The sequence below is a fragment of the Carettochelys insculpta genome, chromosome 1 (genome assembly GCF_033958435.1).
Source record: "Carettochelys insculpta isolate YL-2023 chromosome 1, ASM3395843v1, whole genome shotgun sequence".
In the NCBI taxonomy this organism is placed as follows: domain Eukaryota; kingdom Metazoa; phylum Chordata; order Testudines; family Carettochelyidae; genus Carettochelys; species Carettochelys insculpta.
The window spans coordinates 245,323,258-245,349,680 of NC_134137.1; the positions used below are offsets into that span (position 1 = coordinate 245,323,258).

General features: G+C 41.9%; 1 protein-coding gene across 1 annotated transcript; it reads right to left on the reverse strand.

Moving 5' to 3' along the window:
* FAM118A (family with sequence similarity 118 member A) lies at positions 1-25,816 on the reverse strand. Its single transcript, XM_074983696.1, has 8 exons — positions 25,733-25,816; positions 18,802-18,857; positions 14,933-15,185; positions 13,441-13,662; positions 12,585-12,713; positions 9,081-9,366; positions 5,592-5,624; positions 1-1,973 (listed from the first exon to the last, which is right to left on the reverse strand). The coding sequence occupies exons 2-8, from the start codon at positions 18,846-18,848 to the stop codon at positions 1,873-1,875; spliced, it is 1,071 nt and encodes a 356-aa protein (XP_074839797.1). The 5' UTR covers positions 18,849-18,857; positions 25,733-25,816; the 3' UTR covers positions 1-1,872.
* Between the last annotated feature and the right edge of the window lie 607 nt (positions 25,817-26,423).

The window sequence follows — 26,423 nt, forward strand, 5'->3', positions numbered from 1 at the left end:
TTTAAATGTTGTATTTTAATTACATGATTCAGCAAACATCTTAAATGTTTTACATTAAGCATACACCGTGGCCATTGATATCAGTGGAAGTTGTTAAAACCATGATGAATTGGGTTTTGTAACAGTTTAAGGTTCAGCTCCTGCAAGCAGTTTTGTGTGGACAATTCTCTGGGCATACTGAGCCTAATTCACTCAACTATGCAGATGCATGTCAACCCAGAGTTTGGAAGAGGAACTAGGAATGAGACACAGACAGGGAAGGGAATAAAATATGTGAGTGTCAGAGTGATGATCAATATTGAACCTGCTCCCCTTCTTTGCCATTTTTAAAAATAAATTAATTTCAACCCTACTTCCTAAATAAGATGTCTCTGGCTGCATCTGCACTATGAGAAATTTGAATTTATTAACATTGATTTTGTAATGGAAATTTTAAGTTTGAATTTGACCATCCTCCCCTCCCCACAGTCAACTTATTGCTCCCACACTTAATTGGCAAATATTGACTATTGCAGTAGTACATTGTGGGAACCCAACCCACAGTTCCCTCAACTCTGTAGCACTCTGGGTATGCTCACTGGTCCTTGAGATCATCTTCCCACATTGCATGTTCCTCTTTGCCTTCCTTCCACTGGGAAAAATGGACATTTATTTACCTAGGTGGTGGGGTGTGTAAGTCATCCACAGGGATGGCAAAACAGTTTACAGAAATGTCTTTCTTTTGTAGCTGAATTTTCAACTGAAAATAATACAGGGAGCCAGACTGTATTCTCAAAGTTAGAAGAAAGAAAAGTCCTAGGAAAAAAGATTTTTGTCTTTCCTCTTCACTGCACAAACATTGCAAACACAGATGATAGCAGTGAAATATCATACACTGAACTCATAACAGAAACAGGAATCTCAACTAGTCCTGCCCACTTCTTTCTGAGGGAGTCCAAGCATGGAAAAGAGATAGGAGATGTTAGCAAAACAGTTTTATAACAGAAACAAGCCACCAGCTGTCTGCAATGGACAGCAAGCTCCCAAAAATATTTTTGGTGGCGGGGGTGCTGTCGTCTGTGGCTGCAGAGCTAGTTAGAATAATGAAGTACCTGAAATAGTCCCCCTGAGTATCTTAGCTACCAGGGAGATGTCCCCCTAGCAGCTGCAAGCCCTTGAAATTCTTTCCCACCCTTGGAGCCCTGGCAGCATGGTCAGCACTGAATGGTAGGCACATCTTTTTACTGGGTCAGAGGCTACCCATGTGATGTGTCTGAGCATGAGAAAGACACCAACTGCAGCACCTGTGGGGGAGGAAGGGGCTTTGTGTACAAATGTAAACTACCGAAAAGCTTCTCAGCATCTTATGCAAGCATAACCCCCACAACAGCCTCGCTGCCATGTGGTGTGGTTACCATGCCAGGTAGCACAAAAAAACCCAACATGTAGATAAGAACCCCAAACTCCCTGCAAGGGCAATTTGTAATGAGTAGATGCACTCACAGTGCTAACTGCAAAGAAAGACATTTCTCAGGCTGTCATACAAACATGAGCCCACAACCAGAGGTTTGCTGCTCCCACTTTGAAATTCATGGTCTTCCAGTTACCTAATTCTGGAGCACCTGAGAGCAGTGGCCACAGCAGAGCCACTTTCGGGAGAGAAAAAAATTGCTGACAGCAGCAGGCTACTATAGTGTATGAAGGTTAGCTCTTTATGCCTTCCATGTTCTTGCCAGAAAACATGGTTGTTACAGTCTATACCTCGTACAGAAAGTCACTGAAGGTCTGGGCTGTTGAGAGCCCAGTTCTCTGATTCACCTTCCAGAGGTCCTGTGCTCTCAAAACTTTTCATTTAGCATCTTTTTAAATCGTGGACTTTTAAGATTTTATTGATTATGGGGTGAGAATACCATTATCTGATTGTTTGATTCTCTTAGGAAGATCCGTGTCATTTTCTTCTAACTTCCTCTTTGCACAGTCCACACATGAAGTCCCTGAAAAACAAATAACTTGATTTTTTTAAATATACACTGTTATAGTAAAATCCCTCCTGTATTATTTTTAAACACAAATTATTCCAAGTATCACATATTAAGCTATACAAGTAATAGTGATCCAGCTGGAAGCTCTTATATTTGGATCTTGTGACCAAAGATCCTAACTTCTGCTGTGTAGTGAGTGACACAATACTCCTCTGGCTTGTGGACGTTTGGTGCTTCCTCATCCATTACACCTGGGTTGTTGTCATTCTCCAAACAAGGCTTTAAAATGTACTGCTAGCACATGGAGCTGTTCAGAGAAATAATTACCTCCAACTCCTCACTATTTCACCTCCAGTTTAGCAGGTAATTCCATAGGATTCCTTTCTCTCTTGCAGAGCAAGATCTTTTCCACTATATTTTATTTGTCCCTTTCCACATAGGACCTCCTGTCCGGGACAGAATTTTTGAGAACAGTGTTTGGAAACCAGTACTAGATGAGAAAAACATAACAGTGTAGCAGGACCAGTTTGGAACCAAGGGGTTCCTGTTCATAGCCCAGCTATGCAGTAATATGTCACCTCCCCCACTCCACTATGAGGCAAGGAAGTCTTAAGTTGCTTAGGGCAGAAATTCAGCAGGAGGATCTTGTTTAAGTTTCCAAGAAATCTGTTTTGCTAGTGACTTGGTGTTTTAGACCAAAATGAAACAGCAACCAGGGTTGACTCCTGCAGGAATCAGGTGTAGAAATTCAGCAATATCTGGCTTTTGGGAAGCTACAAGCCAGAGGTCCTTGACAATCTGTCTTCTGCCTGGGATGAAATATGATATCCAGGAATATCTCCAAGAGACTGATATAGCAAATGATCAGGAAGAAACCCAAAAGGAGTGAATGCTCCCCTCCTTTTAGCCTGCTACAGCAACCAGATGTTTCGCTATAGTTTTTTTCGCCCAGAAAGTGTATTGGATAATCCTAACTGTGATTTGAACTCCAGTCCCCTCTCTCTGTCAACAGCTCTTACAATAGAACCACAGTTTAAAGAAAAAAAAAAAAAACTAAATATATCACTGCAACCTGAGGATTCTGTGCAGTGACTCCACTCCCTCAGAAACTCCTTCCACTATGTTCTTCAGACAGCAACATGCCTGGCCCATACTATGGGCATGCTGGTGCTAGTTAACCCTCTTTCCTGCTTGCTCCCACAAGTGTAGCCTAATTCAGGTCTTTTGTTTATCAGAGAGGTGGCCATGTTAGTCTGTATCTTCAAGAACAACAAGAAGTCCTGTGGCACCTTACAGACTAACAAATATTTTGGAGCATCCCTGCACAAACCTCGCTGCCAACTCTGCTCCCATATCTAAACCAGCGATATCATCACAGGACCTAACATCAACCATACCATCAGAGTCTCCTTTACCTGCACATCTACTAATATAATATATGCTATCAGCACTAACAAACCCCATATAGATCAATGACGTGAAATTCAAAGAGGCCTACTAAAAAGTGGAAAATAGGTCTAATTAAAAAGGACTAATATAAACAAGCATGTAGGGACAAAATCAGGCCAACCCACAAAATGTGATTAAACTTGCTAGTGATGAAGGATAATAAGAAAACATGCTACAAATACATTCAAAGCAAGCGAAAGACCAAGGACTACTTATGCCTGCTACTCAATGAGGGAGGAGGGGAAATCAACAGAAAATATGGAAATGGGAGAAGTGCTAAGTCGATTGTTTTGGTTTGCACCAATAAGGTTACCAACAGTTGGACTGCTAACAGTGAATGCCACTGAAAAAGAGCTAGCATATGAGGCTAAAATAGAGAAAGAACAGATTAAATACTACTTAGATAACAATGCCTTCATGTCACAGCCCCTGAAGGAATACATCTTAGAATACTCAAGAAGCTGACTGATAGCCCACCTCAGTACTCAAGCAGACTGACCATCAATAAATCTTCTGTAACAGCTGTATACTAATCAGCCCTTTCAAGTGCTCCAATCCCTCTACTGTATCAGTTTTCAGAAGAGTGCCTCAGTACTCTCAGGATCTGGCCCCACCTCTAGGCATTTTATCAGGCATTGGTTATAATCTAGTTGCCCATGTAAGGGTGTCATATTTTGCAAATTTTCGGCAATTCCTCAAATATTTACTTTCTAGGAACAAGTACTACATTCTATACAACAGTATATGAATGTGGAAGTTGCTTTACAGTAGGGGGATGCACCTGTGTACTTTACATGTTTTCCTTGTTTGTAAATGAGAATTTCCAAAATGGAAAACGATAACCTACTACGTTATTGAGAGCTCAGATAGGCCCCATTTAATTCAAGGCAACTGCCTTTCCCAAGAAGCTCATCAGAGCGACTTCCTATAGTTATAAGCAATTAAGGAGGATGAGTTTCTCTTTGAGATTCCCTCTTAATTTGCGTAAGAGCATTAGACAAATTAGTCTGGATCTGCAAAACCAATGTGGAGTCCTGTGGCACCTTAAAGACTATCATCTGACAAAGTGGGTTTTTACCCACAAAAGCTTATGCTCATATAAATGTTAGTCGTTAAGGTGCCACAGGACTCCTTGTTGTTTTTCTAGTAATCTGGTTATCATTCACATGAAAAGCAACAACCGCATGTTTGTGGCATACTAGCACTTTTGATATTTTCAGTTAATTTGATCTTTTAGGTTTCCTTATTTCTGGAGATGCTTTTTACCTTCTTGCTACTTCCCAGTTGTAATGGAACACAAAATACCAATTGCCCACTGAGAAGAAAAGCAGAGCCTACTTACCTACCTACATCACTTTTCCTTCACAAAGACACTATTTAATCCTTTTACTGCTCAGCATTTGTTTGAGGGCAAGAAAACAGCAGCAGTACTCAGTATCTAAATTTATAAATTTGTTCAGCCTCTGCTTTATGATCGAACACAGTCAAAATCAATAATGGGCAACCTAGGTGAGCGAGTGCACCATCCATCTCAGTGGGCCACAGATTCTCATAACCAAGACAGTCTCCTGGGAAAGTGTAGTTTTGCTAACTGCACTTGTGTACCTAGAGTTTGGGCGATGCGCAAAATGAACAGTAGCAGCACCTTGACTGGATACTGAAGGAGCACACAGCTCACACAGTTAATACTGTGTGCAATCACCAAGCACCTCAGTTCATGTGACCTTGCTTTATGTGCAGGTCGCTTCAGCAATACTGGTAGGAAAAAATACATACATATGAAAGCAAGCAGAATCTGAGAACCCTGCAAGCAGGCAATAGTAAAGAAAACGTCTTGTGGGCCACACAGAGAACCCTGATGGGCCACATGTGGCCCTCAGGCTGCAGAGGTTGCTCACTGCTGGTCAAAATGGTGGAATGTAGGTGGCTGACAAGTTAAGGTGACAACGTTTAAAGCAAATAAACTGCACAAAGGTAAATCAGTATGATTACCACGAATTGTTTGCCTTTTATGGCAAACTGAAAGACAAGTCATCTTCCACTAGGGCAACTTGGAGGGCGGGGGACAAGGGAAACACAAATTTCCAGCCAAGGAGATTTTCATACCAAATAACAGCTCTGACATGATTCATGTCATGCAATCTCTTAATTGTCAAAATACAACTTTAATATGTGCTTTACCCAACAACGTTGTGCTATCCACTCGATCAGGATCTGGGAAGAGAGAACAATTCACTTGTGAACAGTTATTCTGGATGTTATTTGCTTTATATAATAAGCTAACTAAAAGTAACAATAAAATTCTGACACTCCAGACCAAATAGTTACTAGAAAGATGTCTCTCTCTTAGATACTGCTAAGAGTCAAGCTTTTTTGTTTTATATATAAATCATGCTTACTGCACGTACCTTACAACACTATCATAAATTATTCAACATTGGCTTAGCTTTAATGGCAGACAGGAAACCACTGTGTCTAGAAAATGTTCCACAAAATGAACAGCAAAATAATCAAGAGAACTACAGTAAACTCTTTCATATCCAGCATTCTAACTCTCAAATAACTGGGATTTTAACCATAAGTAAATTTTAGTTACATTATCCACAAGTACGGTATAGTGAAAATAAAAACAGTGTACTATACTCCTGATGTTGGTAAATGAAGTACTCTGCATACATTTTTTTTTGTTAACATCTAATCTTGTTTTTCTTTAGTGTTATGCAGTATATCTCCCTATTATCGACAATGTTTGAATCTCCAGCAATCTCCTGGTCCCTGGGTTGCTGGATATAATAGAGTTTACTGTATCAAACAATGAAATCTGGACAAACTGGATTCTCAAACATTAATTGGGGATATAGCATATTCAGACTATTTAAATATTACTACCAATAACACCCTCCTCAGACAGCAGCGGCTCCGCTGGCTTGGCCACGTCCACAGGATGAATGATGGAAGGATCCCAAAAGACATCCTGAATGGCGAGCTAGCCTCTGGCAAAAGACCTCCCGGATGCCCCCAGTTGTGCTACAAAGATGTTTTCAAGAGGGACCTCAGGGAGGTAGACATTGAGCCGGACAGCTGGGATTGCAGCAGATGGAGGCAGGAACTACACAAGGGCCTTCAGAAGGGTGAGATGAGGATCAGACAGCTAGCAGAGGAGAAGCGAGTGCACAGAAAGCACAGCAAGGACCTGCCAGACACCCATTACAGATGCAACAGATGCAGCAAGGACTGTCACTCTTGTGTGGGCCTTCACAGTCACAGTCGACGCTGCAAATGATGATCCCAAATGGAACTATGAAGGGCGCGATCCATAGTCTACATAGACTGAAGGATGCTACTACTACCAATAACAGAAAGTAATCAATTTGTAAAAAAAATTGGCACTAGCACAGCTTGCTCAAAATGTATTTGTGAGGTAACCTCAGTCATGATCTATCTGCAACAGACTTACCTCATAGTTTTGTTTTGTTTTGTTTTTTTTTGGGGGGGGGGGGGGCGGGGAGGAGAGGAGAGGGGGAAATGCGTAAGCCTAGCCCATGATCCTGTTCTCTTTCAATCTTGGTAGAGTTGATAAATGACTCAAAAGTTTTTAGTGACAACTACTGATCATTTGCAAAGGAAAAAAAATACGTGGCTGGGATACACTCATCCATTAAATCAAATCCCAGGAGACCTGCTATCACATGATTGGCTAGACCTGCAGTGTCTGTCAGGTAGGGTTCCCATTCCTTTTTGGTTGGGTAGGGGGGCCTGCTGAAAGAGGTTTTACATGGTCCCTTTGCCAGGCTAAATCCTGAGAGCTAGGGAATGCTGGCTAATCAGCACCTTTCTTCCCTAGTGGCCAGTGTGTACCAATGACTCCCAGGAAGCAGAACTACCTACTGACCCTCAGTAAGGTCTTCTTTTCCCACTGGCTCACTCAAATTCCCCTACCCACTGATGTGGGTGCCTGACATTTTTCTTTTTAATTCATACTTTGAGTTTAATTAGCATGTTACACAGACTGTCATCAGATCAATGTTCGATTGCATCTCACTAACCAGGCCCAAGTTACTGTTCAAATCTTTTAAAAAAATTGCGTGCAGCATTAGCCAGAAGTACTGCAAAAGGACAGACTCTTAAGTCCACTTAATTCTCTATCCAGTCTCTGCTTTTCATTATGTCCCAGTAGACTGTCATCAAGCACATCCACTCTTTTCATAAACACCCTACGCACAGAAATCATATAAGTTTCAATGGGCTTCTTGGAGAAATCCATTCCACAGCTAAGCTTTGTTCTAAACATACAGTCTCAACCAGATTCCAGAAATTGTTACCCTGATCCAACCGCAGTTTGTATTTTTAAACAATGTTTTATAATCAGGCTGATGGAATTCTAGTCAAAACAGCTTAGCAGACATAAGGGAGAACATCTGTGAAATAATTATCTATAACCCACAGCTAGTTTCCCTTGTTGATATTTCTTCAGTGTCTTCTTATCTGTAACACTGTGGTTCTCAAACTTTTGTACTGGCAATCCCTTTCACAGGGTAATGTTCTGAATGTGGCCTTCCTTATGAATTAAAAAGCACTTCTTTAATATTTAACACTATTATAAATGCTCAAGGCAAAAGGACCCAAGGGGGGGCTGACATTTCACAATCCCCCACATAATATCCTTATGACCCACTGAGAAGGCACAACTCAATTTGGAACACTCCTGCTCTAACATGAAACAAGGAGATTGCTGGGAAAGCACTTCTAAAATATTTGTCACTTTTTTCCTTTTTGTTCCCCTTTTCTATTTTTTCATTTAAAAATACGATGTTTTACTTCAATAAGCTTTCCAATTAGATATAACATACTTCATAGATTCAGGTGTAAAGATTCATTAATCAATATAGTTCATCCCTCTTAATATTGGACCATTACCTGCAGTACATTTTTAAAGTTTCACCTCAGTCTAATTTTAAATGCCCCATGTGACATGGCTTCATGGCTTGTGATTTTTTTTTCCAAAGATTATTTTGTAGTTTATTCAGCCAGTGAGAGTTTTTTCCTGATGCTCAGATTAAGTGGTCTCAGACTATTGCTCCTCCCACTCGCCTCCTCATCATTAGTCATAGCCCGTGTATTACCCTACACAAATCTTGTGCACCTTTTCTGTGTATACCAAACACTTGTAATTTTATGCTCTAACTTTATGCTCAGCCAAATTATACATATTTGACTGTTAGCTTTCCTTAGGAGTCAATCCGTATAGCCTTTTAACTACTTTTGCCATGTACTCAACTCTCATAATGCTTACAACTGAATATTTTATCAGGAATACTACACTTAATTGAAGAGAAGTTTGAAAAAATACTTATCAATAACTTAAAGGAAAAATATCCTTACAAGAACACTACAGCTGGCAAATAAAATAAGCAAGCAGAAAACTCAAAGCTAAAGGTAAATTTACAAGAAATGCAAACTTTAGAAAGAATGAAAATTCAGTTACTATTTTGTCATTATTTTCTCCTACTCTGTACATCAATCAGAAGCAGAGATTTTCATGCATGCACTTGTAACTATCTACTGGATTAGCATTTCAAATCTAGTGTCACGTGTACAAAGAATGCACTAAGAATGGAGAACAGTTGTGCACACACAGAGAAGTTCATTATAACAACAAAAACAAAATACCTGGACTCCTCTGCTTGCAGATCTGAGCAGTTAGGTCTTGGACATACTCTGGGAAATACTCAAAGCAATCACCATAGGATACTACTTTTATTCCATGCAGAAGCATATCTGCCTGGAGTTTAAAAAAGTGGTCTTTATTTTCTTTAAGTACCAACATATAATGTTCTAAATCTACTTTGTTCTTTACACTATATAGAAATAGAGCCTGGAATATCTGATCACGCAGTGTCTCTCCACAGCCCACAAACAAGAAGGATTTGGTCCGATACAAGTTCTGGAGAACCTCCTGTTCAGAATGTTAAGATGACAAAAGAAAAATATTAACTGTTTGACCAAAGAAACATGGCTCCAGGTAAAAACATTTTTTCAAGTCCCAAGATTCAAGATAGGAAATACTAAACAGGAAAAAGGACTTGTTTTTATATTAGATCCAATTAAATATTTAATAATTATTTTGCAATTACAAGAATTTGTATCATACACTATGATCCCACAAGGATTTGCATATTAGAAATTGATGAGATTACGTATATAAAGATAAGCGCATATGCAAACCTTTAGGGAATCACAACCTTAATCGGTAACCATAATTTGAGAAATGGAAGCAAAAATTATGAGCTAGGATATTATCCTTAAGTGTATCTGTAAAAAGAAAGTCTGAATATTCTTAACTAATGTCTGAAAAGATAGACTTCTCTTAACCTACCAAATAAGATATGAGCATTAAAGAGTCCCTACCTTCCTAGGGCAGCACTAAAACATAAGCATCCAAAAATTATATTGGAAGAACCTTTGTATTGTGCCTCAGGGAATTATGCTTCACTGTGCATCTGCAGAATTCATATCCCCTGCTGATTTCCTTGTGTCCCTGCAGAAAAATTACTTTCTGACAGGGGAGCAAAGGGAAGCTGCGAAAGCAGTCATGCACACCTCCCTACCAGGGCATGTACACTGTTTCAGACATTCAGAGCTGCTGACAGAGTGACACCCCAGCCAGCGACTCCAACCCAGAGCTGGGCTCAGCTGCTAGTTCCAGCTGGGCTGGACGCAGAGGAGAGCAGAACTACTTCTTCCCCTGCAAGGAGTGGGTGAGCTGTGTGTGATCCATCCCAGAAAACTTCCCCAGCTGCATGCTCAGCATCCTCCCCTGCTTCCCGCCCCCATTGCTCCTCAGTTGTGAACAGAGGGGTCACTTTCTGGGGAGCTGCTCCCCCACCAATCCAACCACCTGGCATTCAAGACCTCCCATACCCAGACATCCCTGCCAAACCTCGCCAGTACATCCAGGACCCCCCTGCTCCCATCCGTCCACACCTGAACCCCACTCATGCACCCAAAACATCCACCAACAGTGGTCCCTGTAAAGTGAGCATTTGGGCCCCCGCCCAGGAGAGATTCAGATGCTGCCCAGTGGATTTGCAGAGTGTTCACAGCCACCCACAGTAAGCAGCATGTGCTTGTATTGGTGGTACTCATCCGCACATGCTTTGGTGCGCATAAAGTTTATTCCACTCACGGATGGAAAAAATTAGAGGGAGCATTCCCCACCCCTCAAGACCCCCTGCACACAAGCCCCCTGCCTCTGGATCCTCATCCTGATGAGCCACACCTCCCCGGGCCATGATGAACCCCGAAATCTGGACCTCCACAGCACTAACGCCCAACTTCCCACCCCACGAAGACACACTCCCTGAGCACCCAGACCCCTCTGCTGAGACCCAACCATCTTCACCTGGAAGCCCCTGCAACATCCCAGTGCCCCTTCACCTGGAACTCTCCCCCCACATGAGCCTATGTGCATCCAGATCCCCTGACACCAAGACCCACAGCTGAGTTGCCCGCACCCTGAGTGTCCCACACAAAACTCTCTCACTCCCATATATGGATCTCGCCTCACTTGGCTCCTGCCTGGTTGAGCCTGCCTGCGCCAGACCTGGTAGAGAGGGGCAGGACCCCAGGGTGTTTCTGGGGTAGGCACAGGTCACATGTTATGTCAGGAACAGGTGCAGACTCACTACTGAAGGGTGGGACAGAAGGGTAATTTCTCACTCTTCCTGCAGCCCATGGCCTGTGCTCTCAACTGCCTTTGACTTATTGACACACAAAACTGGCAATTTTTATTTTGAGCAGAATTTGTATTTTTTTTTAAAGCAGAATGCTCTAAAGTGTGTTATACAGTGCCCTTTTTGTGCTGACTAATGACACCTTGACAGCCCCACCCCTGGGATCACTGGACAGGGGTCCCTGACAGCCCCTGCGGCAGGGAGCCAGCTGGGGTGTGGGGTCCTGAGAGCAGCCCTGGCCGCAGGAACCCCGGTGAGTGGTCGGAAGCAGGGAAGGATCAGCTGAGAACCAGTGCTTGGGTTTTTTTTTTTTGTTTTGTTTTGTTTTTTAAAAACAAAAACAAAAACCAGAAGCCACCAAGAGAATTTACATACAAAAATAATCAAAACTGAAATTTAAAACTGGATGATGGACTACCAGCTCTAGTCTTGAGAGCATAAGATATTTAAGACCGCAGGTGGTCAGGACCTAAGTTCCCTCTTAGCTGCACAGCTGCCCTTTAAGTCTCACACAGCAGCTTACGGCTGCAGTGGGAAGAAGTGCTTCTGCGTGCCAGCCCCAGCACAGAGCTGCCATGGCCAGGGACGTGGGGGTGGGCTGGGAAGTGCCCCTTCCCAGCCTGGCCCAGACATGCTGGGGCCATGAAGTGGCCCCTCTCATCAGCCAGACCTCATTGGAGCTGTTACAGCTGTGGAGCGGTGCTTCTCACATGGCCCCAAGCTTTTGCAGTGAGAGAAAGCTGGCGGTACGCTCTCCCCTCAGGGGAGCCTCTCAAAATCCCTCATCAGCAGCCCCACCCTAGAGCCCACACCTGATCTGGAACACTTACTCCCTCTCAGCCCCTATTCTTCCCTGAACTCCTTCTGCATCCCAAACCCTGCCACCTGGCCCCACCCCAAGACCCACATCTCCAGCCAGAGCCCTCACCCCCACCACACACCCCAACCCTCTGCTCCAGCCCAGATCCCTTCTCACACACTTAACCCCGCACAGCCCACCTCCACCACATGCTGTCCATGTGCAGAATGAATTTTGTGATGTGCACCAATATGGACGTCATGTGTCACACATCACCTTCATATTGGTCCATTTAAACTTCATGCTTCACTTGAATGTACAAAATTAGAAGGGAACACTGGTCAGAATCTTGATTATGTCTTATCCAAAAGACAGTACACAGGATCATATTCTTCTCTAATACCATGCTGAAAGTTTACTTTAATGATGCCTTGCAAAGAACAGTCTTCTAACCACTAACACTTCCTGTAGCCCAGTGCAGGTTTTCTTGAAAAATCTCCAACCCAAAAAATAGCCCAGATGTGGGTATTTTTAATCTGAAAAATTTGACCACATTACATCCCAAGGCAGCATACCTGCAGACACTACAAGAAACTCAGTGTGGCAAAACATGGGATGTTCTTGGATGTAAATCACACATACCATTACTTCAGGATCTTGAGTAACATCTTTATATCCTGCAGGATCCAACACCATTCCACAGGGATCTGTATACAAGCCATGAATGTGAAGAACTCCATACTTTATATGGCCTCTTGCCCATTGAAGAACCTAAAGCAAAATTATGCATGTAATATTTTTGATTATATTACTTAGTTTTTCTAAAAAAAGTGGATTTTTTTTTTTAAAACAAGTGCCCAAACACACGTAAAGCATAGTTGATCATTTTTGCCCTCTGTGTACTTACGTTTCAATATTAGCCACCACTTGTGTAAATTATGGGAAAAAATAGTGAAACCACAGTTTTGGCACCTGTGTTTCAGAATTTTAGTAATCTGGTCATTTTACAGTCTACAATATAAACAATAACCTTTTAAAGACTTTTTGCAATGTTTGACCAAAATAAACTTATTTTAAATTTTCCAAGAGTATTCTAGCTTTTTACAAAAACATAACCCACCAAAAACAAACCAGACAGAAAAATCTTCACATCTGTCAGACATCTCTGAATCTGCCTTTACTGTGTATGAGTGATGAGTCAATCACCTCAATAGATTAACTTACATTTTTGACTATAACAATTACTTCATCCACATGAACTGTTTCGGTAGATAAGCAATCGACCATTGGGATTTCCTAGTAAACTGTATCACATCATCCAAAACAGATAACGAAAATAACCTTCCATCCATGTCTATTACTTTACTTCACTGAAAAACTTTACTTCCTACAATTTTCTGTAAAGTTTTTTCAAATCAATAACTAGTGAAAAAACCTACAAAAGCATAAGTCACCTTTCTCCCATAAGAAGTCCTGACATTTTATTGACTTATCATACCTTATCCTTATCTTTCAGGTCTAAAGACTCCATGGGTTTACCGTGTTGTTTACCAAAAATCTCAAGTAAATTGTCATAGTTTGTTGTAAGGACCATAGTGCCTTTTTCCATTAGCCTGAGGATTGACTGCAAAACAACAGGATTCTGAATGTGTTGTTCCAAGTTATCAAACACCTCCATTAAGCAATCCTGGAAAAAGTTGGGCTTGGTATCACCTGTGCGCTGAAGAAAACAACAAACGTGTGGTTAAAGTACTGTAACTGCCTTCATCAGGACAGCAATGGTCCTTAACTAAGTCCCATGCTTTCCCTTAGAAAGAAATTTATTAAAATCATGTATTTAGATAGCTCCTATTCTGAGTAAATGTTTCCTCTGATGTTTCAAACCACTGGTTTGAATGGCTTCATACATCCCTCTATTATTTTAAAGCTTGTATACAGAGTAAGCTCATCCACTTTTCTGAAGTCTTAATAGAGATCAACTTGTGCAACACATAGGCATGGAGGAGTGGGGTGGGGGTATTTTATTCTGTAGTTTGCCACACTTAAACCTTCTTCTGTCACTGTCAAACAGAAATATTAAAATGTGCGCCATTTAGCTGATGCCCAAACTCCATGATCTGCTAGACCAGAGGGATTTCACAACATGCCAGACTTTCATAGACTGCACTGGCTTCCTGTTCGCTTCCAGGGCAATTCCATATGATGTTCATGTTTAGAAGCTGTATATTGTAAGGCTCCTAGCGTCACTGAAAATCACAAGGGCTGCTGTTGCTTTTGAGGTCAAAAGTTACCATTCCCTGGGTTTAAAGCCTGGTGTGCTTGTGGAGAGTCCTTGTCCCAGCAAACCACTTTTGCTGTTCAACCAAACCAGGGAGTTTCAGGATGAACCCATCTGTATATGCAGGATTTTGCCTTAGGAGATGGGAGTATTAGGATTAGTAACTCTCTCTGTATATTTGTAACTCTCCCTCTATATATCAGAGTCTTAAATGGTCTCCACACTTATTAATGCATTCACTGGCATCATTTCTGCAGGAAGACTTCAGGCTATTTTTAATGGATTTCCCAAAGAAACCTCTTCAATCTCAAAATCAGTGACACAAAGGTATATTGAAGATGTGCATTCTTCCCTTATTTGAAATAAATGGAGCTGGGACAAGAGCACTCTTGTAAGACTTAACGCAATCACTAGTGTCAAGGTCTGTCAACATTTCTGTGCAATCTCTTCTTTCAATCAGCAAAGCTATAAATTCCTATTAGAGTTCACAACACTGACAGACTCTGCCCTATCTTAACACAAGCAAGAGTCTCGACAGCAGAACCTGATTCCTGTTTCCAGAGAAGTTCAAAATAAAACATTCAAATTAATGCAAGTAAAATATTTATACAACAATAACCCTAGACTCTCTTCCCCAAAAGGGCTCACAACCTATGAATAGTCATGAATAGTCACAATAACGTTTTGAAATATGTACTATAGATACACTCACTGGTGACATCTTTCTTATAAGATCATGTGCAACTACAAGCAAGTCTCTGTCTGTGATCACTTTTTTGCGGAATTCATCAATGTCTCCTGGATGAAGCACCTCCAGCTGTTCAGCTGCTTCAATAACGGCTTCAATGCAGCTCCTCCACGAGGAGAAGGCTGGTATTCCTGGTGCTACAGCAGCACTCACTCCAGTTCCAATTACCAAAAGAAGGTTCCAAGGCTGCTTTCTTATTAGACTTTTTAATATTTTCCTAAAAAAACAAAAGATCTACATTTTTTACATATTGTATGTTATCTCATCCATGAATCTAAGAATTTTGATAGAAAAGAAATTGAGTGTCCATGCGAACTGTTTGTGCACGTAAGAAGCCCTAGAATAGACATGCTCCATTTCGGAACAGAACAACTTTAGCAAGAACATACGATTTCTCAAATTGACAGATCAATTCACCTCAACCCTAAATAGCACAGACTACTTCTAGGATGAGTAGTATGAGATTTCACACCATTCTGTCTTTGGCCTGTGCATCATGACTGCAACTTGTGTGACAACTATTGCAAATGAGGAGGCTGTGATCGGTGATCAAGAACTGTACTCAAACCAAATTAATTTCACATAATTTACTTTTACTCAATATAAAATGGCAACACCCTTCACTAATATATTTAGCTGGATTTAAACTGTCAATCTAGAAATGAAACAAACACCAATTATCAATCCTTTGAACTACCAGTCATCCTTTCAGCAGTGCTTCATCATATCCTTGAAAGTTCTACTAAATAGACACACCAGGAACAAGCTTCTAGCTCACCCTTGTTGTATTAATCAGGTGCTGCAACGGACAGTAAATTTATGCGCAATTGTTGTGTGCAAGATAGTTATGTAAATTTGTATTCTCCTAAGAACCTCCCTCAGCTGTTCTATGTTTAAGGTCAATTAATTATCTCCTCTAAGAATATGTGAAGCATGAAGCTTTCTAAATACACTCATCCCTCGCTTTATGAGCACAACTGCTTCCCAATTTCTGCTCATAAGCGAAAAGTCGTAAGACCAACACTCCATTCCCAATTAAAGTACATGTAAAAGTCTCCAATTCGTTTCAAGGTCTTGTAACTGGACATAAACCAGTTGAGTTTAGGTACTTTGCTGATGTATTTGAATAGGTGACACCAGAAATACGATGTAGTGTATGTGTGTAAAACAGGGATTTCCAACCTGTGGGTCCCATTAGATCTGTTAAAGGTCACAGCTGGAAACTGCCCAGCTGGCATGTGGCTGTTAAAAGAAGCCATTTGCAGTTTCTTAATACTGCTGCCTCAGGCAGATATCTATCAATAGCGGTAACTGCTGGAGATGGCAGCTACCTCTATCACTACAGATAGCAATTACCTTATGCCTAGGTGCTGAAACCTTAACATTCAAGTTAATTTCTGGGAGCAGGAGGCTGGGGGGCCATGCAGCCTAGTAGCCCTGGTGAAGAGGCTGTGGGAGGAGGAGGAATGTCTAAGGCTGTGGCTGTTGAGGGATGGTGGGGGGGAGTGTCTAAAACTGGGGGAAGTTTGGGGCTGCTGGGGGGAGTGTAAGCCTTGGGGTAGCTTGCGGCTGCTGATGGGGGGTGTAAGCCTGGGAATTGTTTGAGGCTGCTGGGCAGGTTTATTGCTGGAGGCAGTTTGTGATTGCCAGTTTGGGACTGCCGAGGGTGAGGTCTGTGGAGCGGGTGCGGGGTCTAATACAGTAAACCCTGGAGTTACCCAGGGGTTGTTCCTGCAACCCCTGCGTAAGTCGAATTTTCCTGCAAGGGGAGGGGAGCCAGGAGTGACCAGGGCTGGTCAGTTTCCTGGCTCCCAGAGTGACAGGAGCTCAGAACCAGGGGCAGGCTGGTTCCAGTCTCCCCATAGCTTGCAGGGCCAGGAAACTGATCAGTTCACGGCTGGTCAGTTTCACATTCCCACCATTGCAGTGGAGAGAACCAGGCTAAAAGCCTTCTGCCTCTCCTCCTCCAGCCTAAGGGCTGTCAGACAGCTGCATGTCTGAGGGAAAGGAGGGAGAAGGCTCCGGCTGTGGGTCTCTACACCCCCTGCCAGGTACCCCATGGCTGGAGCTGAGCCAGCTGCAGGGCTGTGGGTCTTCCCTCCCCACCCTACCCCGGCCAGCAACCCCGCTCATATAAGCAGGGGAAGTTCACTCATTCAGCGAATAAAGGTAGGTATATGTGTTCATTGCTTTAGCGAGTACTCATAAGTAAAGTGCTCATTAAACGAGGGATGGGTATACAGATTCACTCAACAATGTTGACTGCATGAGCTGCTCCTTGATATTAGCTGTACAACAGCAAGCACAAGAAATTCTCTGGCAAGTCTGAGGGGGAGGCTTTCTGCAAAAATAAAGTGAAACTGGTCTTTGTAAAGAAACATTTTCATTAGTAAAAACATTGTTGAATACAGAAGAGTGGGTAAGATGGATTGTTTACTGAGAGGAAAGCCTCATTTTCAATTATTTCATGCAATAAAGGAAATGTCTTCATTTATTTTTGAAATTTTGTAGCTTCTCAGTCATCTTGGCTTCAACAAGCAAGCTAGAAATTTTTCTCTCTATTAAAGCCATGAATAGTTACATAATATAAAGTTATCACAAGCAAAATGTACAAAGCTCTGGTTATTTACATAATATACAAATGTATTGAGAAAAGTTAGGCTCTACTTCGACGTAGCCTGCAGAGAGTCTAAACACATTTCCCTTACTTCGAAGTAAGGGAGCCCAACTTCCAAGTCCTTACTCCATTCCCAGGAAAGGAGTAGTACCGTACTTCAAATTAAGGTTTGTGTAGATGCCCCACTTCAAAGTTTGTTACTTTGAAGTTATTTTTGTAGTGTTGACACAGCCAGAGAAAGGGAATATATTTGAATAATATGGGACAATTCAGCATTAGATTTGTTGTGCAATATTCAACTTTTAAAACAACCTATTTTATCATTGCTGGAGGTGAGTAAGCAACCAGAATTTCTAGGTCATATTATCTGACTATAAACAACAGGTTAAAACATCCCTTCTGAAATTGCCTCAAGCACAGCAACTACTGGGCAAGTTGCTAAAGAGACAGCTTACATAAATAAAATACCGCTTTTATACTCCCACTTCTTTCTGCTACAGCACAGAAATTGTTTCCTCAAGGCACAACTGCTACCTATTTCTCAATAAAAGCTTAACCAAGTATACATACTATCAACGGAAAAATTATGTTCTTGGGCAAAAGTTTACATGATTTTGAGAACATGTAGTGTTATTTTTAAACCTTACTTAAAATATTAAAGTGTTATTGGATAGTTTATAAAGTAATCCTGTCTCCTAATAATTTTTCTTTCCCTATTATTATTTACATTGCAACTAATTTCATGCTGTCCTTGTGCTAATATAAGGACAGACACCATTGGTAGCCTGGATTTGTGAGCATTTTTATTAACTTCTTGAGTTTGCACACAGATACTTCTTAAAATGTACCATATTACTTGTAAGAAAACTAAGGCCCAAGCATCAAAAGGATCACAACAGAAAGGACCCTTATGCTCACAGATTTCCACTGAATCTACAGAACTCAAAGGGAGTGTCAGAGTCTCCCTTTTGAGCATTAGAGTCTAAAAAAGTAGGAAGGAGGAAAAAGGAAGGAAAGTAAAAGAACAGACTAAAAATTCTGGAAGAGTAAAGCAGCAAATATGATCTATAACTTGTCACAAACAAAGGTGCATCTGGAATCTAAGTTTTATCTGCACTCCCAGACTTACCTTTGGATGATCTCCAAGGAACAGACAATCCCCCGCCTTCTCTCTCCCATTCTAAATTTCTCCCATGCTACTTGCCATTATATTTACCTTGATTTTTGTTCACTTTTGTTAGTTGTTCTTTCTTCTGAATCCATCTCTGAAACCTATTTAAAAAAAAGGTAGAAACTCTTAATACTTCAGTTTACATATGTTTTACCTAAAAAACAGCCAATTACCACCAAAATTAAATGTTGATGTATTTGACTGTTTCTTTAATTTTTCAGTTTATTAAATTAACAAGTTGTGTGCAACCTCTCACAGCAAGTAAGACAACTAATACAATGACAGAAGATGAACTTTGATTTCAAGTTGATTTAAGTGGAGCTACGACAAGCTACATCAGCTATGGATCTGCCCTACATCTACACTGAGGACAGAAAGCAATTTTTTCCAAAGTGCAATGTACTTCCCTTAATGCCAAATCTCCGTGGCAAGTGGAGGAAAAGAAGTGTGCATCTCTTTTGCTTTCCAAAAATCCATATAAGAACACATGCACACACCCTTCCTCATTTACAGCAACTGTAAAAGAGTCACATGAGAACATTTTAATTGTTTAAGAATGTTAGATGTGTTTCAGGGCTTACAAAGCAATTCCATTAGCAAATGTTTACAACTGACTTTGTAAGTTTTAAATATCAAACATGATACAGAAAAGGAAAATAAAAGCTCTTCAAGGTTATTTCCTTTATTTATGCAGTTCAAATTCAGCTTAACAGAACACAATTTGAAATATTTACACATTTAAAGAAAATAAATGTAAACAGCTCCCACACGCAGTCTTTCCTTCAATTTTTTGAAAATATTCTTACTGTATATGAATGATAAACCAAAGATGTCCAAAGAAAATTTTAAAACAAAGGTACATCAGAAACCTGTAATTTAGAAGCATTTTAAAAAGATAATCGATACTTTTCAGAAATATTACATATTTGTGCTCCATTAGCAATGTCCAGCTTCGTTAATAATCACATCTTGTGAACTTTCTCCCCTACCTGCAGACAAAAAGGTTGGTTTGTCTCAAGTTATATTTAATCAGGACATGTCTTGCTAAACAGGTAAACTTTGTTCTGAATACTATCCCTTCTCAGACAGTTACATTTATTGTTACAGATTTATTGATGCCAAAAGTCAAAACTAACAATCCATTAAGCTTTAGTGTAGAATTTATTCTTTATGCAGGAAGTCTGAATAATTTAATTTCAGGTAAATTAATCTTCTTTTTGAAGATGGAAAAGGAGAGGAAAGGAAGGGGTCAGAAATCAGCCATGTTCCCAAAAAAGACTGTTGGTTTAGTAAACCTGTTTACATGCTGAAATAGTCACTATAGCTACTCCATGTCCTTGCTACAGAGTGTCGGGTCTATTGGATCCACATAAGTACAAGTCTTACCATGGTATCATGAAGACCCCACTTCTGCAATGCACAAAAGTGGTGGAGGCCTCCTGAATAGCTGACCCTTTCACAGCCTCCTGCACAACTCCAATGCATGTCTTAGTGACTCATGGGTTCTTCCATCAGCTCTCAACTACACAAGTCAATCAGTTGACTAGCTCACATGAAGAACAAAACAGACTCCCATTAACAACTTAGTTTGAATGAAGATCTATCTATAGGCATTTCTAAGTGACTAACTGGCATGGCACCTAGAAGCACCTATTCCAGCTGAGCCCTATGTCCTAGAAATGTCACAGGCAACACCTTTTCTGGGTTTGTGTTTTTCTTTAAAATCCCACACTTAAAATATTCACGTATTACTTCCTCCATAGCATTATGAACCAGCCAACTAGAACAAACTGTCAGCATTTTTTGTTTTATATGTCTTGCAGCAAGCAGATTCTCAAGTAGAAAGCACAGTGCTATTGCTTACACATGTTGGATCTCCATGGTCCAGCACCTCAGGACTTGATCAATCCTGAACAAGGGAGTTTGCTTCACCAGGGAAGGTCCAAGCGCTGCTGTCACTGTAATCTGACAAGTCAGTCAGGCAGCTCAATGCACTAACTCTTCAATCTACCTTCTACATTTTCTCTCCCTGCTGCCAGTTACCACTGCAACCTAGGCAGGGAGTAACTGCAGGGCTCTCAGCCCAGGAAGGGCTGCAGGCCCAGCTGCCACCACCCTGGTCAGGCTGCCAGCTGCAGGCACTGCTACCACCACTCTGACAAGGCGTCCGTCCCTAGCAGGGCTTCTAGCCCTGCTGCTGCCACCCCTACAAGGTTCCCACCCATGGCAGGGCTGCTGGCACCAGCAGGTCCCCCAGCTGCTGGCCTTCCTACTCCAGGACTCTCAGGTGTTTGGGCTCTCTGGTCCAAGAACATCTGTGGCCTTGCTGGACTATCGATGTTGCCAGACCATAGAGTCTTGGTTTAGAGAGGTTCAATCTGCACAGTGCTAAAGAAAAAGTGCACAGTATCTACGTTTATGGAGCAAAACAAAAACCTCACAATTCCAACAGTAAGTCAAATAAGATGCCTCTTGTCTTTGACTTACATCTGATATTGTTCTAGAAAATTACTATATAAGGAAGATTTATAGACTATTTCATGTTCTGAAGAACAACATAGCCTAGCCCCATCGATGATAAACAATTACAAATATTAGGTTTTTGCTACAAACCAAAACAATGCAAAGTTCAAAACATGACTAACTCATGCCCTGAACACAAACCTCTTATTTTTAAGTGACACAGGAGGCTAATTAAGCACTTTACATTTCTGGCATGCTATGTTTTACTAGTACAAACACTTCAGCTTCATCTACACTACAGATATCTTCCGACAGTAAGTTCTGTGGATAGATATTTTCCAACAAAATTTCTGTTGATAGAGTGCATCCACACATAAAAGCAGATTGATAAAGCAATCTGCTCTGTCAACAGAGAGTGGCTGGACTGCCTGGCCCTCTCTCAACAGAATGACCAACGAAAAGCACAGCAGACAGGGCTGCCCGGTGACCCAGAAGCCCAGACTATCGACAGGCTTTTTTGTCCACAGATTCTGTCAAGAAAGGCGTTCTGCCTCTCCCATGTGAGGCGGAAGGCTGTTGACAAATGTGCTGAGTTCTGTCAACAGTATGTCAACCAAACGCATTTTTAGTGTAGCTATTCCACAGGTTTTGTCGAAAAACCCTATAGTGTAGAAATAGCCTTAGTTTGAGGCATGAAGAGTACTCAAAAAAAATTAGGGAAAGATAACATTAAAAAAAAAACCCCTTGTCTAAGAGGTCTGATTCAAAGCAATTCTCTTAAATTAATATTCCTAACATTTCAGGTTGTCATGAAAGTAGTCACATTTGGAGAAATGTAAAGACTTGAAAGATAGGTCCTTTGTAGATTACAGAAGATGAAGGAAATTTCATTATTGTTCTTAGACAATTAATTGAAATACAGCATGACTGGAGAGCAGAACCAATGTAAGCTACTTACTCACTCAAATGCAAAGATAAAGTTAAACTACAGTGAATAAGTCAACCTCTTCCCTCAGTCCAGAATGAATACAGTGATTTTTATGAAGTTACTATTGATTTATACCAATGCAACCAAGATTATAATTTAGTTTGAAGACTGTGGAACCAAGAGAACATTTTAAAATAAAAGGCACAATACTCAGAATAAAACAAAAATATACAAGAAATATTAAACATCAAGCATATGAAAACACAAATATGGTACGTAAATAACCATGATTCCAGTCTCATTTGTTGCCACCCTTTGTCAAAATATTTGGTAGCGTTCATAGCAGAGAAGAAAAAGCAATGAAGATGTACTTATTTCCCCAGCCTCATATGCTCCTTCCAATCCTTCCCCTTCTGAAGCAATTTCTTTCTTGATCTTTTAGTTAGAAAACTATCCCCATTCTGTATCAGCACTGGAACAGTGAACGGACAGAATTTTCCTTCCTAAGTTTTCTTTCCACAAGTAAGATTCAAAGTAGTATTAAATCGTATGCAAAACAGTAACTTTTTCAAATCTACATCTCCCTCCAACAGCCTTCTCTAGATAATCTAAACCCCAAATAACCCCATAACTGCATTCCGGCACACTGATTTTTTGAAGGAGCGGTGCGGAGAATCTGATCTTAGATATCATACCTAGCTCTAATTTGTTTTAAAGTGAAAACATTTTTGATGCTACATTTAATAACTCAATGACTCCTTTAAAAATTCCACATCAAACCCCTACATAAAACACTGTATCATATTATCTACTTAGAACAAACCAGGTAAAATCAGCAAAACAAGATTAGTTTAACAGACAGAGGTGATTGATTAGTCCATAAGTACCTATATGGGGAACAAATATTCAATAATGTGATCTTCTGTTTAGCAAAATAGGTATAACATAATCCAATCGCTGGAATTTGAAGCTAAAACAAATTAAAAGAAAAAAATTAGTTGTTTAAAAAAAAAGCAGTGAAAGTAATTAACCATTTGAACAATTTAGGAAGGGTCACAGTGGATTTTCCCAACACTAACCATTTCAAAATGAAACTTGGATGTTTTTCTGAATGATAGGCTCTAGGAATCATTTTTTGGGAAATCTCTGGCTTCTCTTATATAGGAGATCATTTTGTATCATGCTGTGCCCTCCTGAAATAATGAATTAATTATTTCTCCAGATACATGGGGTCTGAGGCACCAACACAAAGGTAATAGTCTAAAATATACAAACAAATATAACTCCTTTACTCTGAAAAATAATGTATCACACCATAACATCCCCTACACGGTTTTGGGGGAATCAATACGTAAGAATACAGGTTGAATCTCTCCAGTCCAGCAACATCCGTGGTCTCCTAAAAGCCCAATAAGTAGTAGAAGTGTCAGCAATGCTGCTAGAGAATAATGACCTCACATGATTCCATAAATTCTCTGGTTTGCACCAGTCAGGTCCTGAGGGTACTCGGTTATAGAAGTTCAACCTGTGCTGATAACTAATCAGTAACTTTTCAAAACGACTAAATACAAAATGTTATAACAATAGATGAAGTATCATCTTAATATAAACTACAATACTAGTGATCATTGTTAACATCAGTTCCTGCCTTACCTTTCTGTTTCTATCAAAACAAAAAAGCAGTCCAGTAGCATTTTAAAGACAACAAAATAATGTTTTATTAGGTGATGAGCTTTCATGGGACAGACCCACTTCTTCAGATCATAGCCACACCAGAACAGACTCAAAATTTAAGGCACAGAGAACCAAAAATAGTAATCAAGGTTGACAAATCAGAAAAACATTATCAAGGTGAGCAAATCTGTTTCTGTGATACTGAACAGCAACTTTCTGCTCCTCAAAAACTGTCGTAAGAGCAAGTAATCCCCATCAGAGTTTAAGAGCCACAAGGAGGTAATTTATCATTGCTCTTTGAGTAACCTCTGCACCTTTGTCTTGCTAAATCCTGACTCTGAAGGATTCAAAGTGCTAACAGAGGTGATGCTGCAAGACTTCTTCAGTGACGGAGTTCCATGTAAGCTTGGAAGGCTGTCCACGAGAAATTCAGATGCTGCCCAACTGAGTAGCAAATTACCAACACCCAGCATCATGTTCTTCAATGGTGGTGCACATCTGCACATGCCTTGGAGCATATGAGAAAACATTTTTCCACCCACAGATGGAAAAAGAGGGAATATTGACGACAATGACAAGAAAAAGTGAGGAGATTAGAACTGGGGTGGGAATTACATTTCCTGAGAATCAGGTAGGCTATCATATGGCTTCTTCAGGGTACACTCTTTTTTACAGGAAGCATCGACTATGTTGATCAGTAGTTGGCCCAACTGCTTTTTTACTCTCTCTCACTATTCATGCTGGACTGGATGGCCATGTCTACGCTTCGCCAAAATTTCAAAAGGACGATGCTAATGGCCAAATTGGAGAACACTAATGAGGTGCTGAAATGAATATTCCACACCTCATTAGCATGCCGTCCTCTGCGGCACTTCGAAAGTGCCACATTTCGATCACGCGCAGCTCATCTACATGGGCCCTTTTCCGAAGGACCCTGCAAACGTCAAAATCCCCTTATTCCTCATTCCTTATTTCTGAGGGGATTTCAACATTTGTGGGGTCCTTTCGAAAAGGGTCCCATGTAGATGAGCCGTGAACGATTAAAACGCAGCACTTTCAAAGTGCCGCCGCTGGCAGCATACTAATGAGGCGCTGAAATGAATATTCTCTGATTCGTCCATTAGCACGGCCCTTTTGAAATTTTGGCCAAGTGTAGACACAGCCGATCTCTCCTGCTGACTCCAATTTCTGACGCCCCTCAAAGTTTGAAATACCTCTACTTGCATGACTGATTCAAACCCTGAGAATTAGCTAGTCATTGCTATTAACTCTAGCTGGTGTCCTTTCTCCTCAAGGAACAGTCCTCTATCCAGGGGTTTTTTTTTGTCAAACTATGTGGCAGCATTCATAGCACAGAAGAAAACGCACTGAGGATGTACCTAGTTCCCCGGCCTCATATGAAACATGACCAAGTAGCAGCCTACAGAGACCAATAACCTCCTACAACCAGCAGCTCCTGCACGCCTCTGCAGGGCATCAGGCTTCCCAGCAGTGCCGAGGCCAAGCCCGGACGACCCCCGCCACCACCACAAAGGCTCTGAACGCTGCTTCCCATTTATTCCCTTTTCAATGCCTCTCGCCCGGCTACGGGGCTAGGAGGGGGAGGGGGAGGGGAAAAGTGCGCGGGCGGGCGGGAGGGGTGCAGTGGGATGCTGCTCCTTACATCCGTGACCGCTTCACCGTAACCCGAGCCCAGGCAAGCCGCACAGCGCGCGGGAAGGAGGCCGCCGCGCTTCCCGCCCGGTCCCCGCATCTGCGCGCAGCCGGCGCGGGGGTGAGCACGTGCCACGGCGATCGTCCCTCCCCGCCGGTGAGCCCCTGCTCCGGGCACGGAGCGAGGCCAACCGCGGGACCCACGCGGCAGCGCCTGAGGGGAGAGGCCGGTAACGCCCCGCTCCGCCGCCTACAAACCTGCCGGGCCCCTGCGCGGCTCTCCGCGCGCGCGTCGCCTCGCGCTGGGCTTTGCCCCTCGGCGCCCGGCGAGAACGGGGCGGCGCCAGCAGCTCGGCCATCGCGGCGCTTCGCCCGCCCATCGGGTGTCTCCAAACGCTTCCCCCGCCCCGGAACACCGCCCCCGGCTGAGGGTTCTGCCCGTCTCCGGCCCCTGCCGGGGGAGATGCAGCCCTATCCTGGCTGTCGCGCTCCTCCTGTGCACGTCTCCCCAGGTTGGGGCAGATCTCAGGGCACCACCCTGACAGCTTGATCGGAAGAGCAGGAGCCTTTTTTAGATTTGGGCTTAGGTTGGGGGCAACTCTAGCCAGGATTCCAGGGACCATTCAGGCCAGTGTTTCCCAGGGCGTGGCACGCGTGCGCGGGTGGTATCCCAAAGGATTTCAAGGGGTACAGGGCAGAAAATAAATTACTAGAGCGGCGGGCGAGCTCCGGGAGAGGGGTGCGCCGATAAGGCTGAAGTCCCAAAAGGGTTACGCAAATTTTGTAAGTTTGGGAAACACTGATTTAGACCATGGGAAGTTTTGGGGTTTTTTTTCCCAAATAATCTAGCAGGTAGCTGACAGGAGGCCCTTATCTAATCCCTATATGAAAGAAGGATTAAACCCACACAACTCTAACAACATGTTCTGACATCTCATCGCATGTTGCT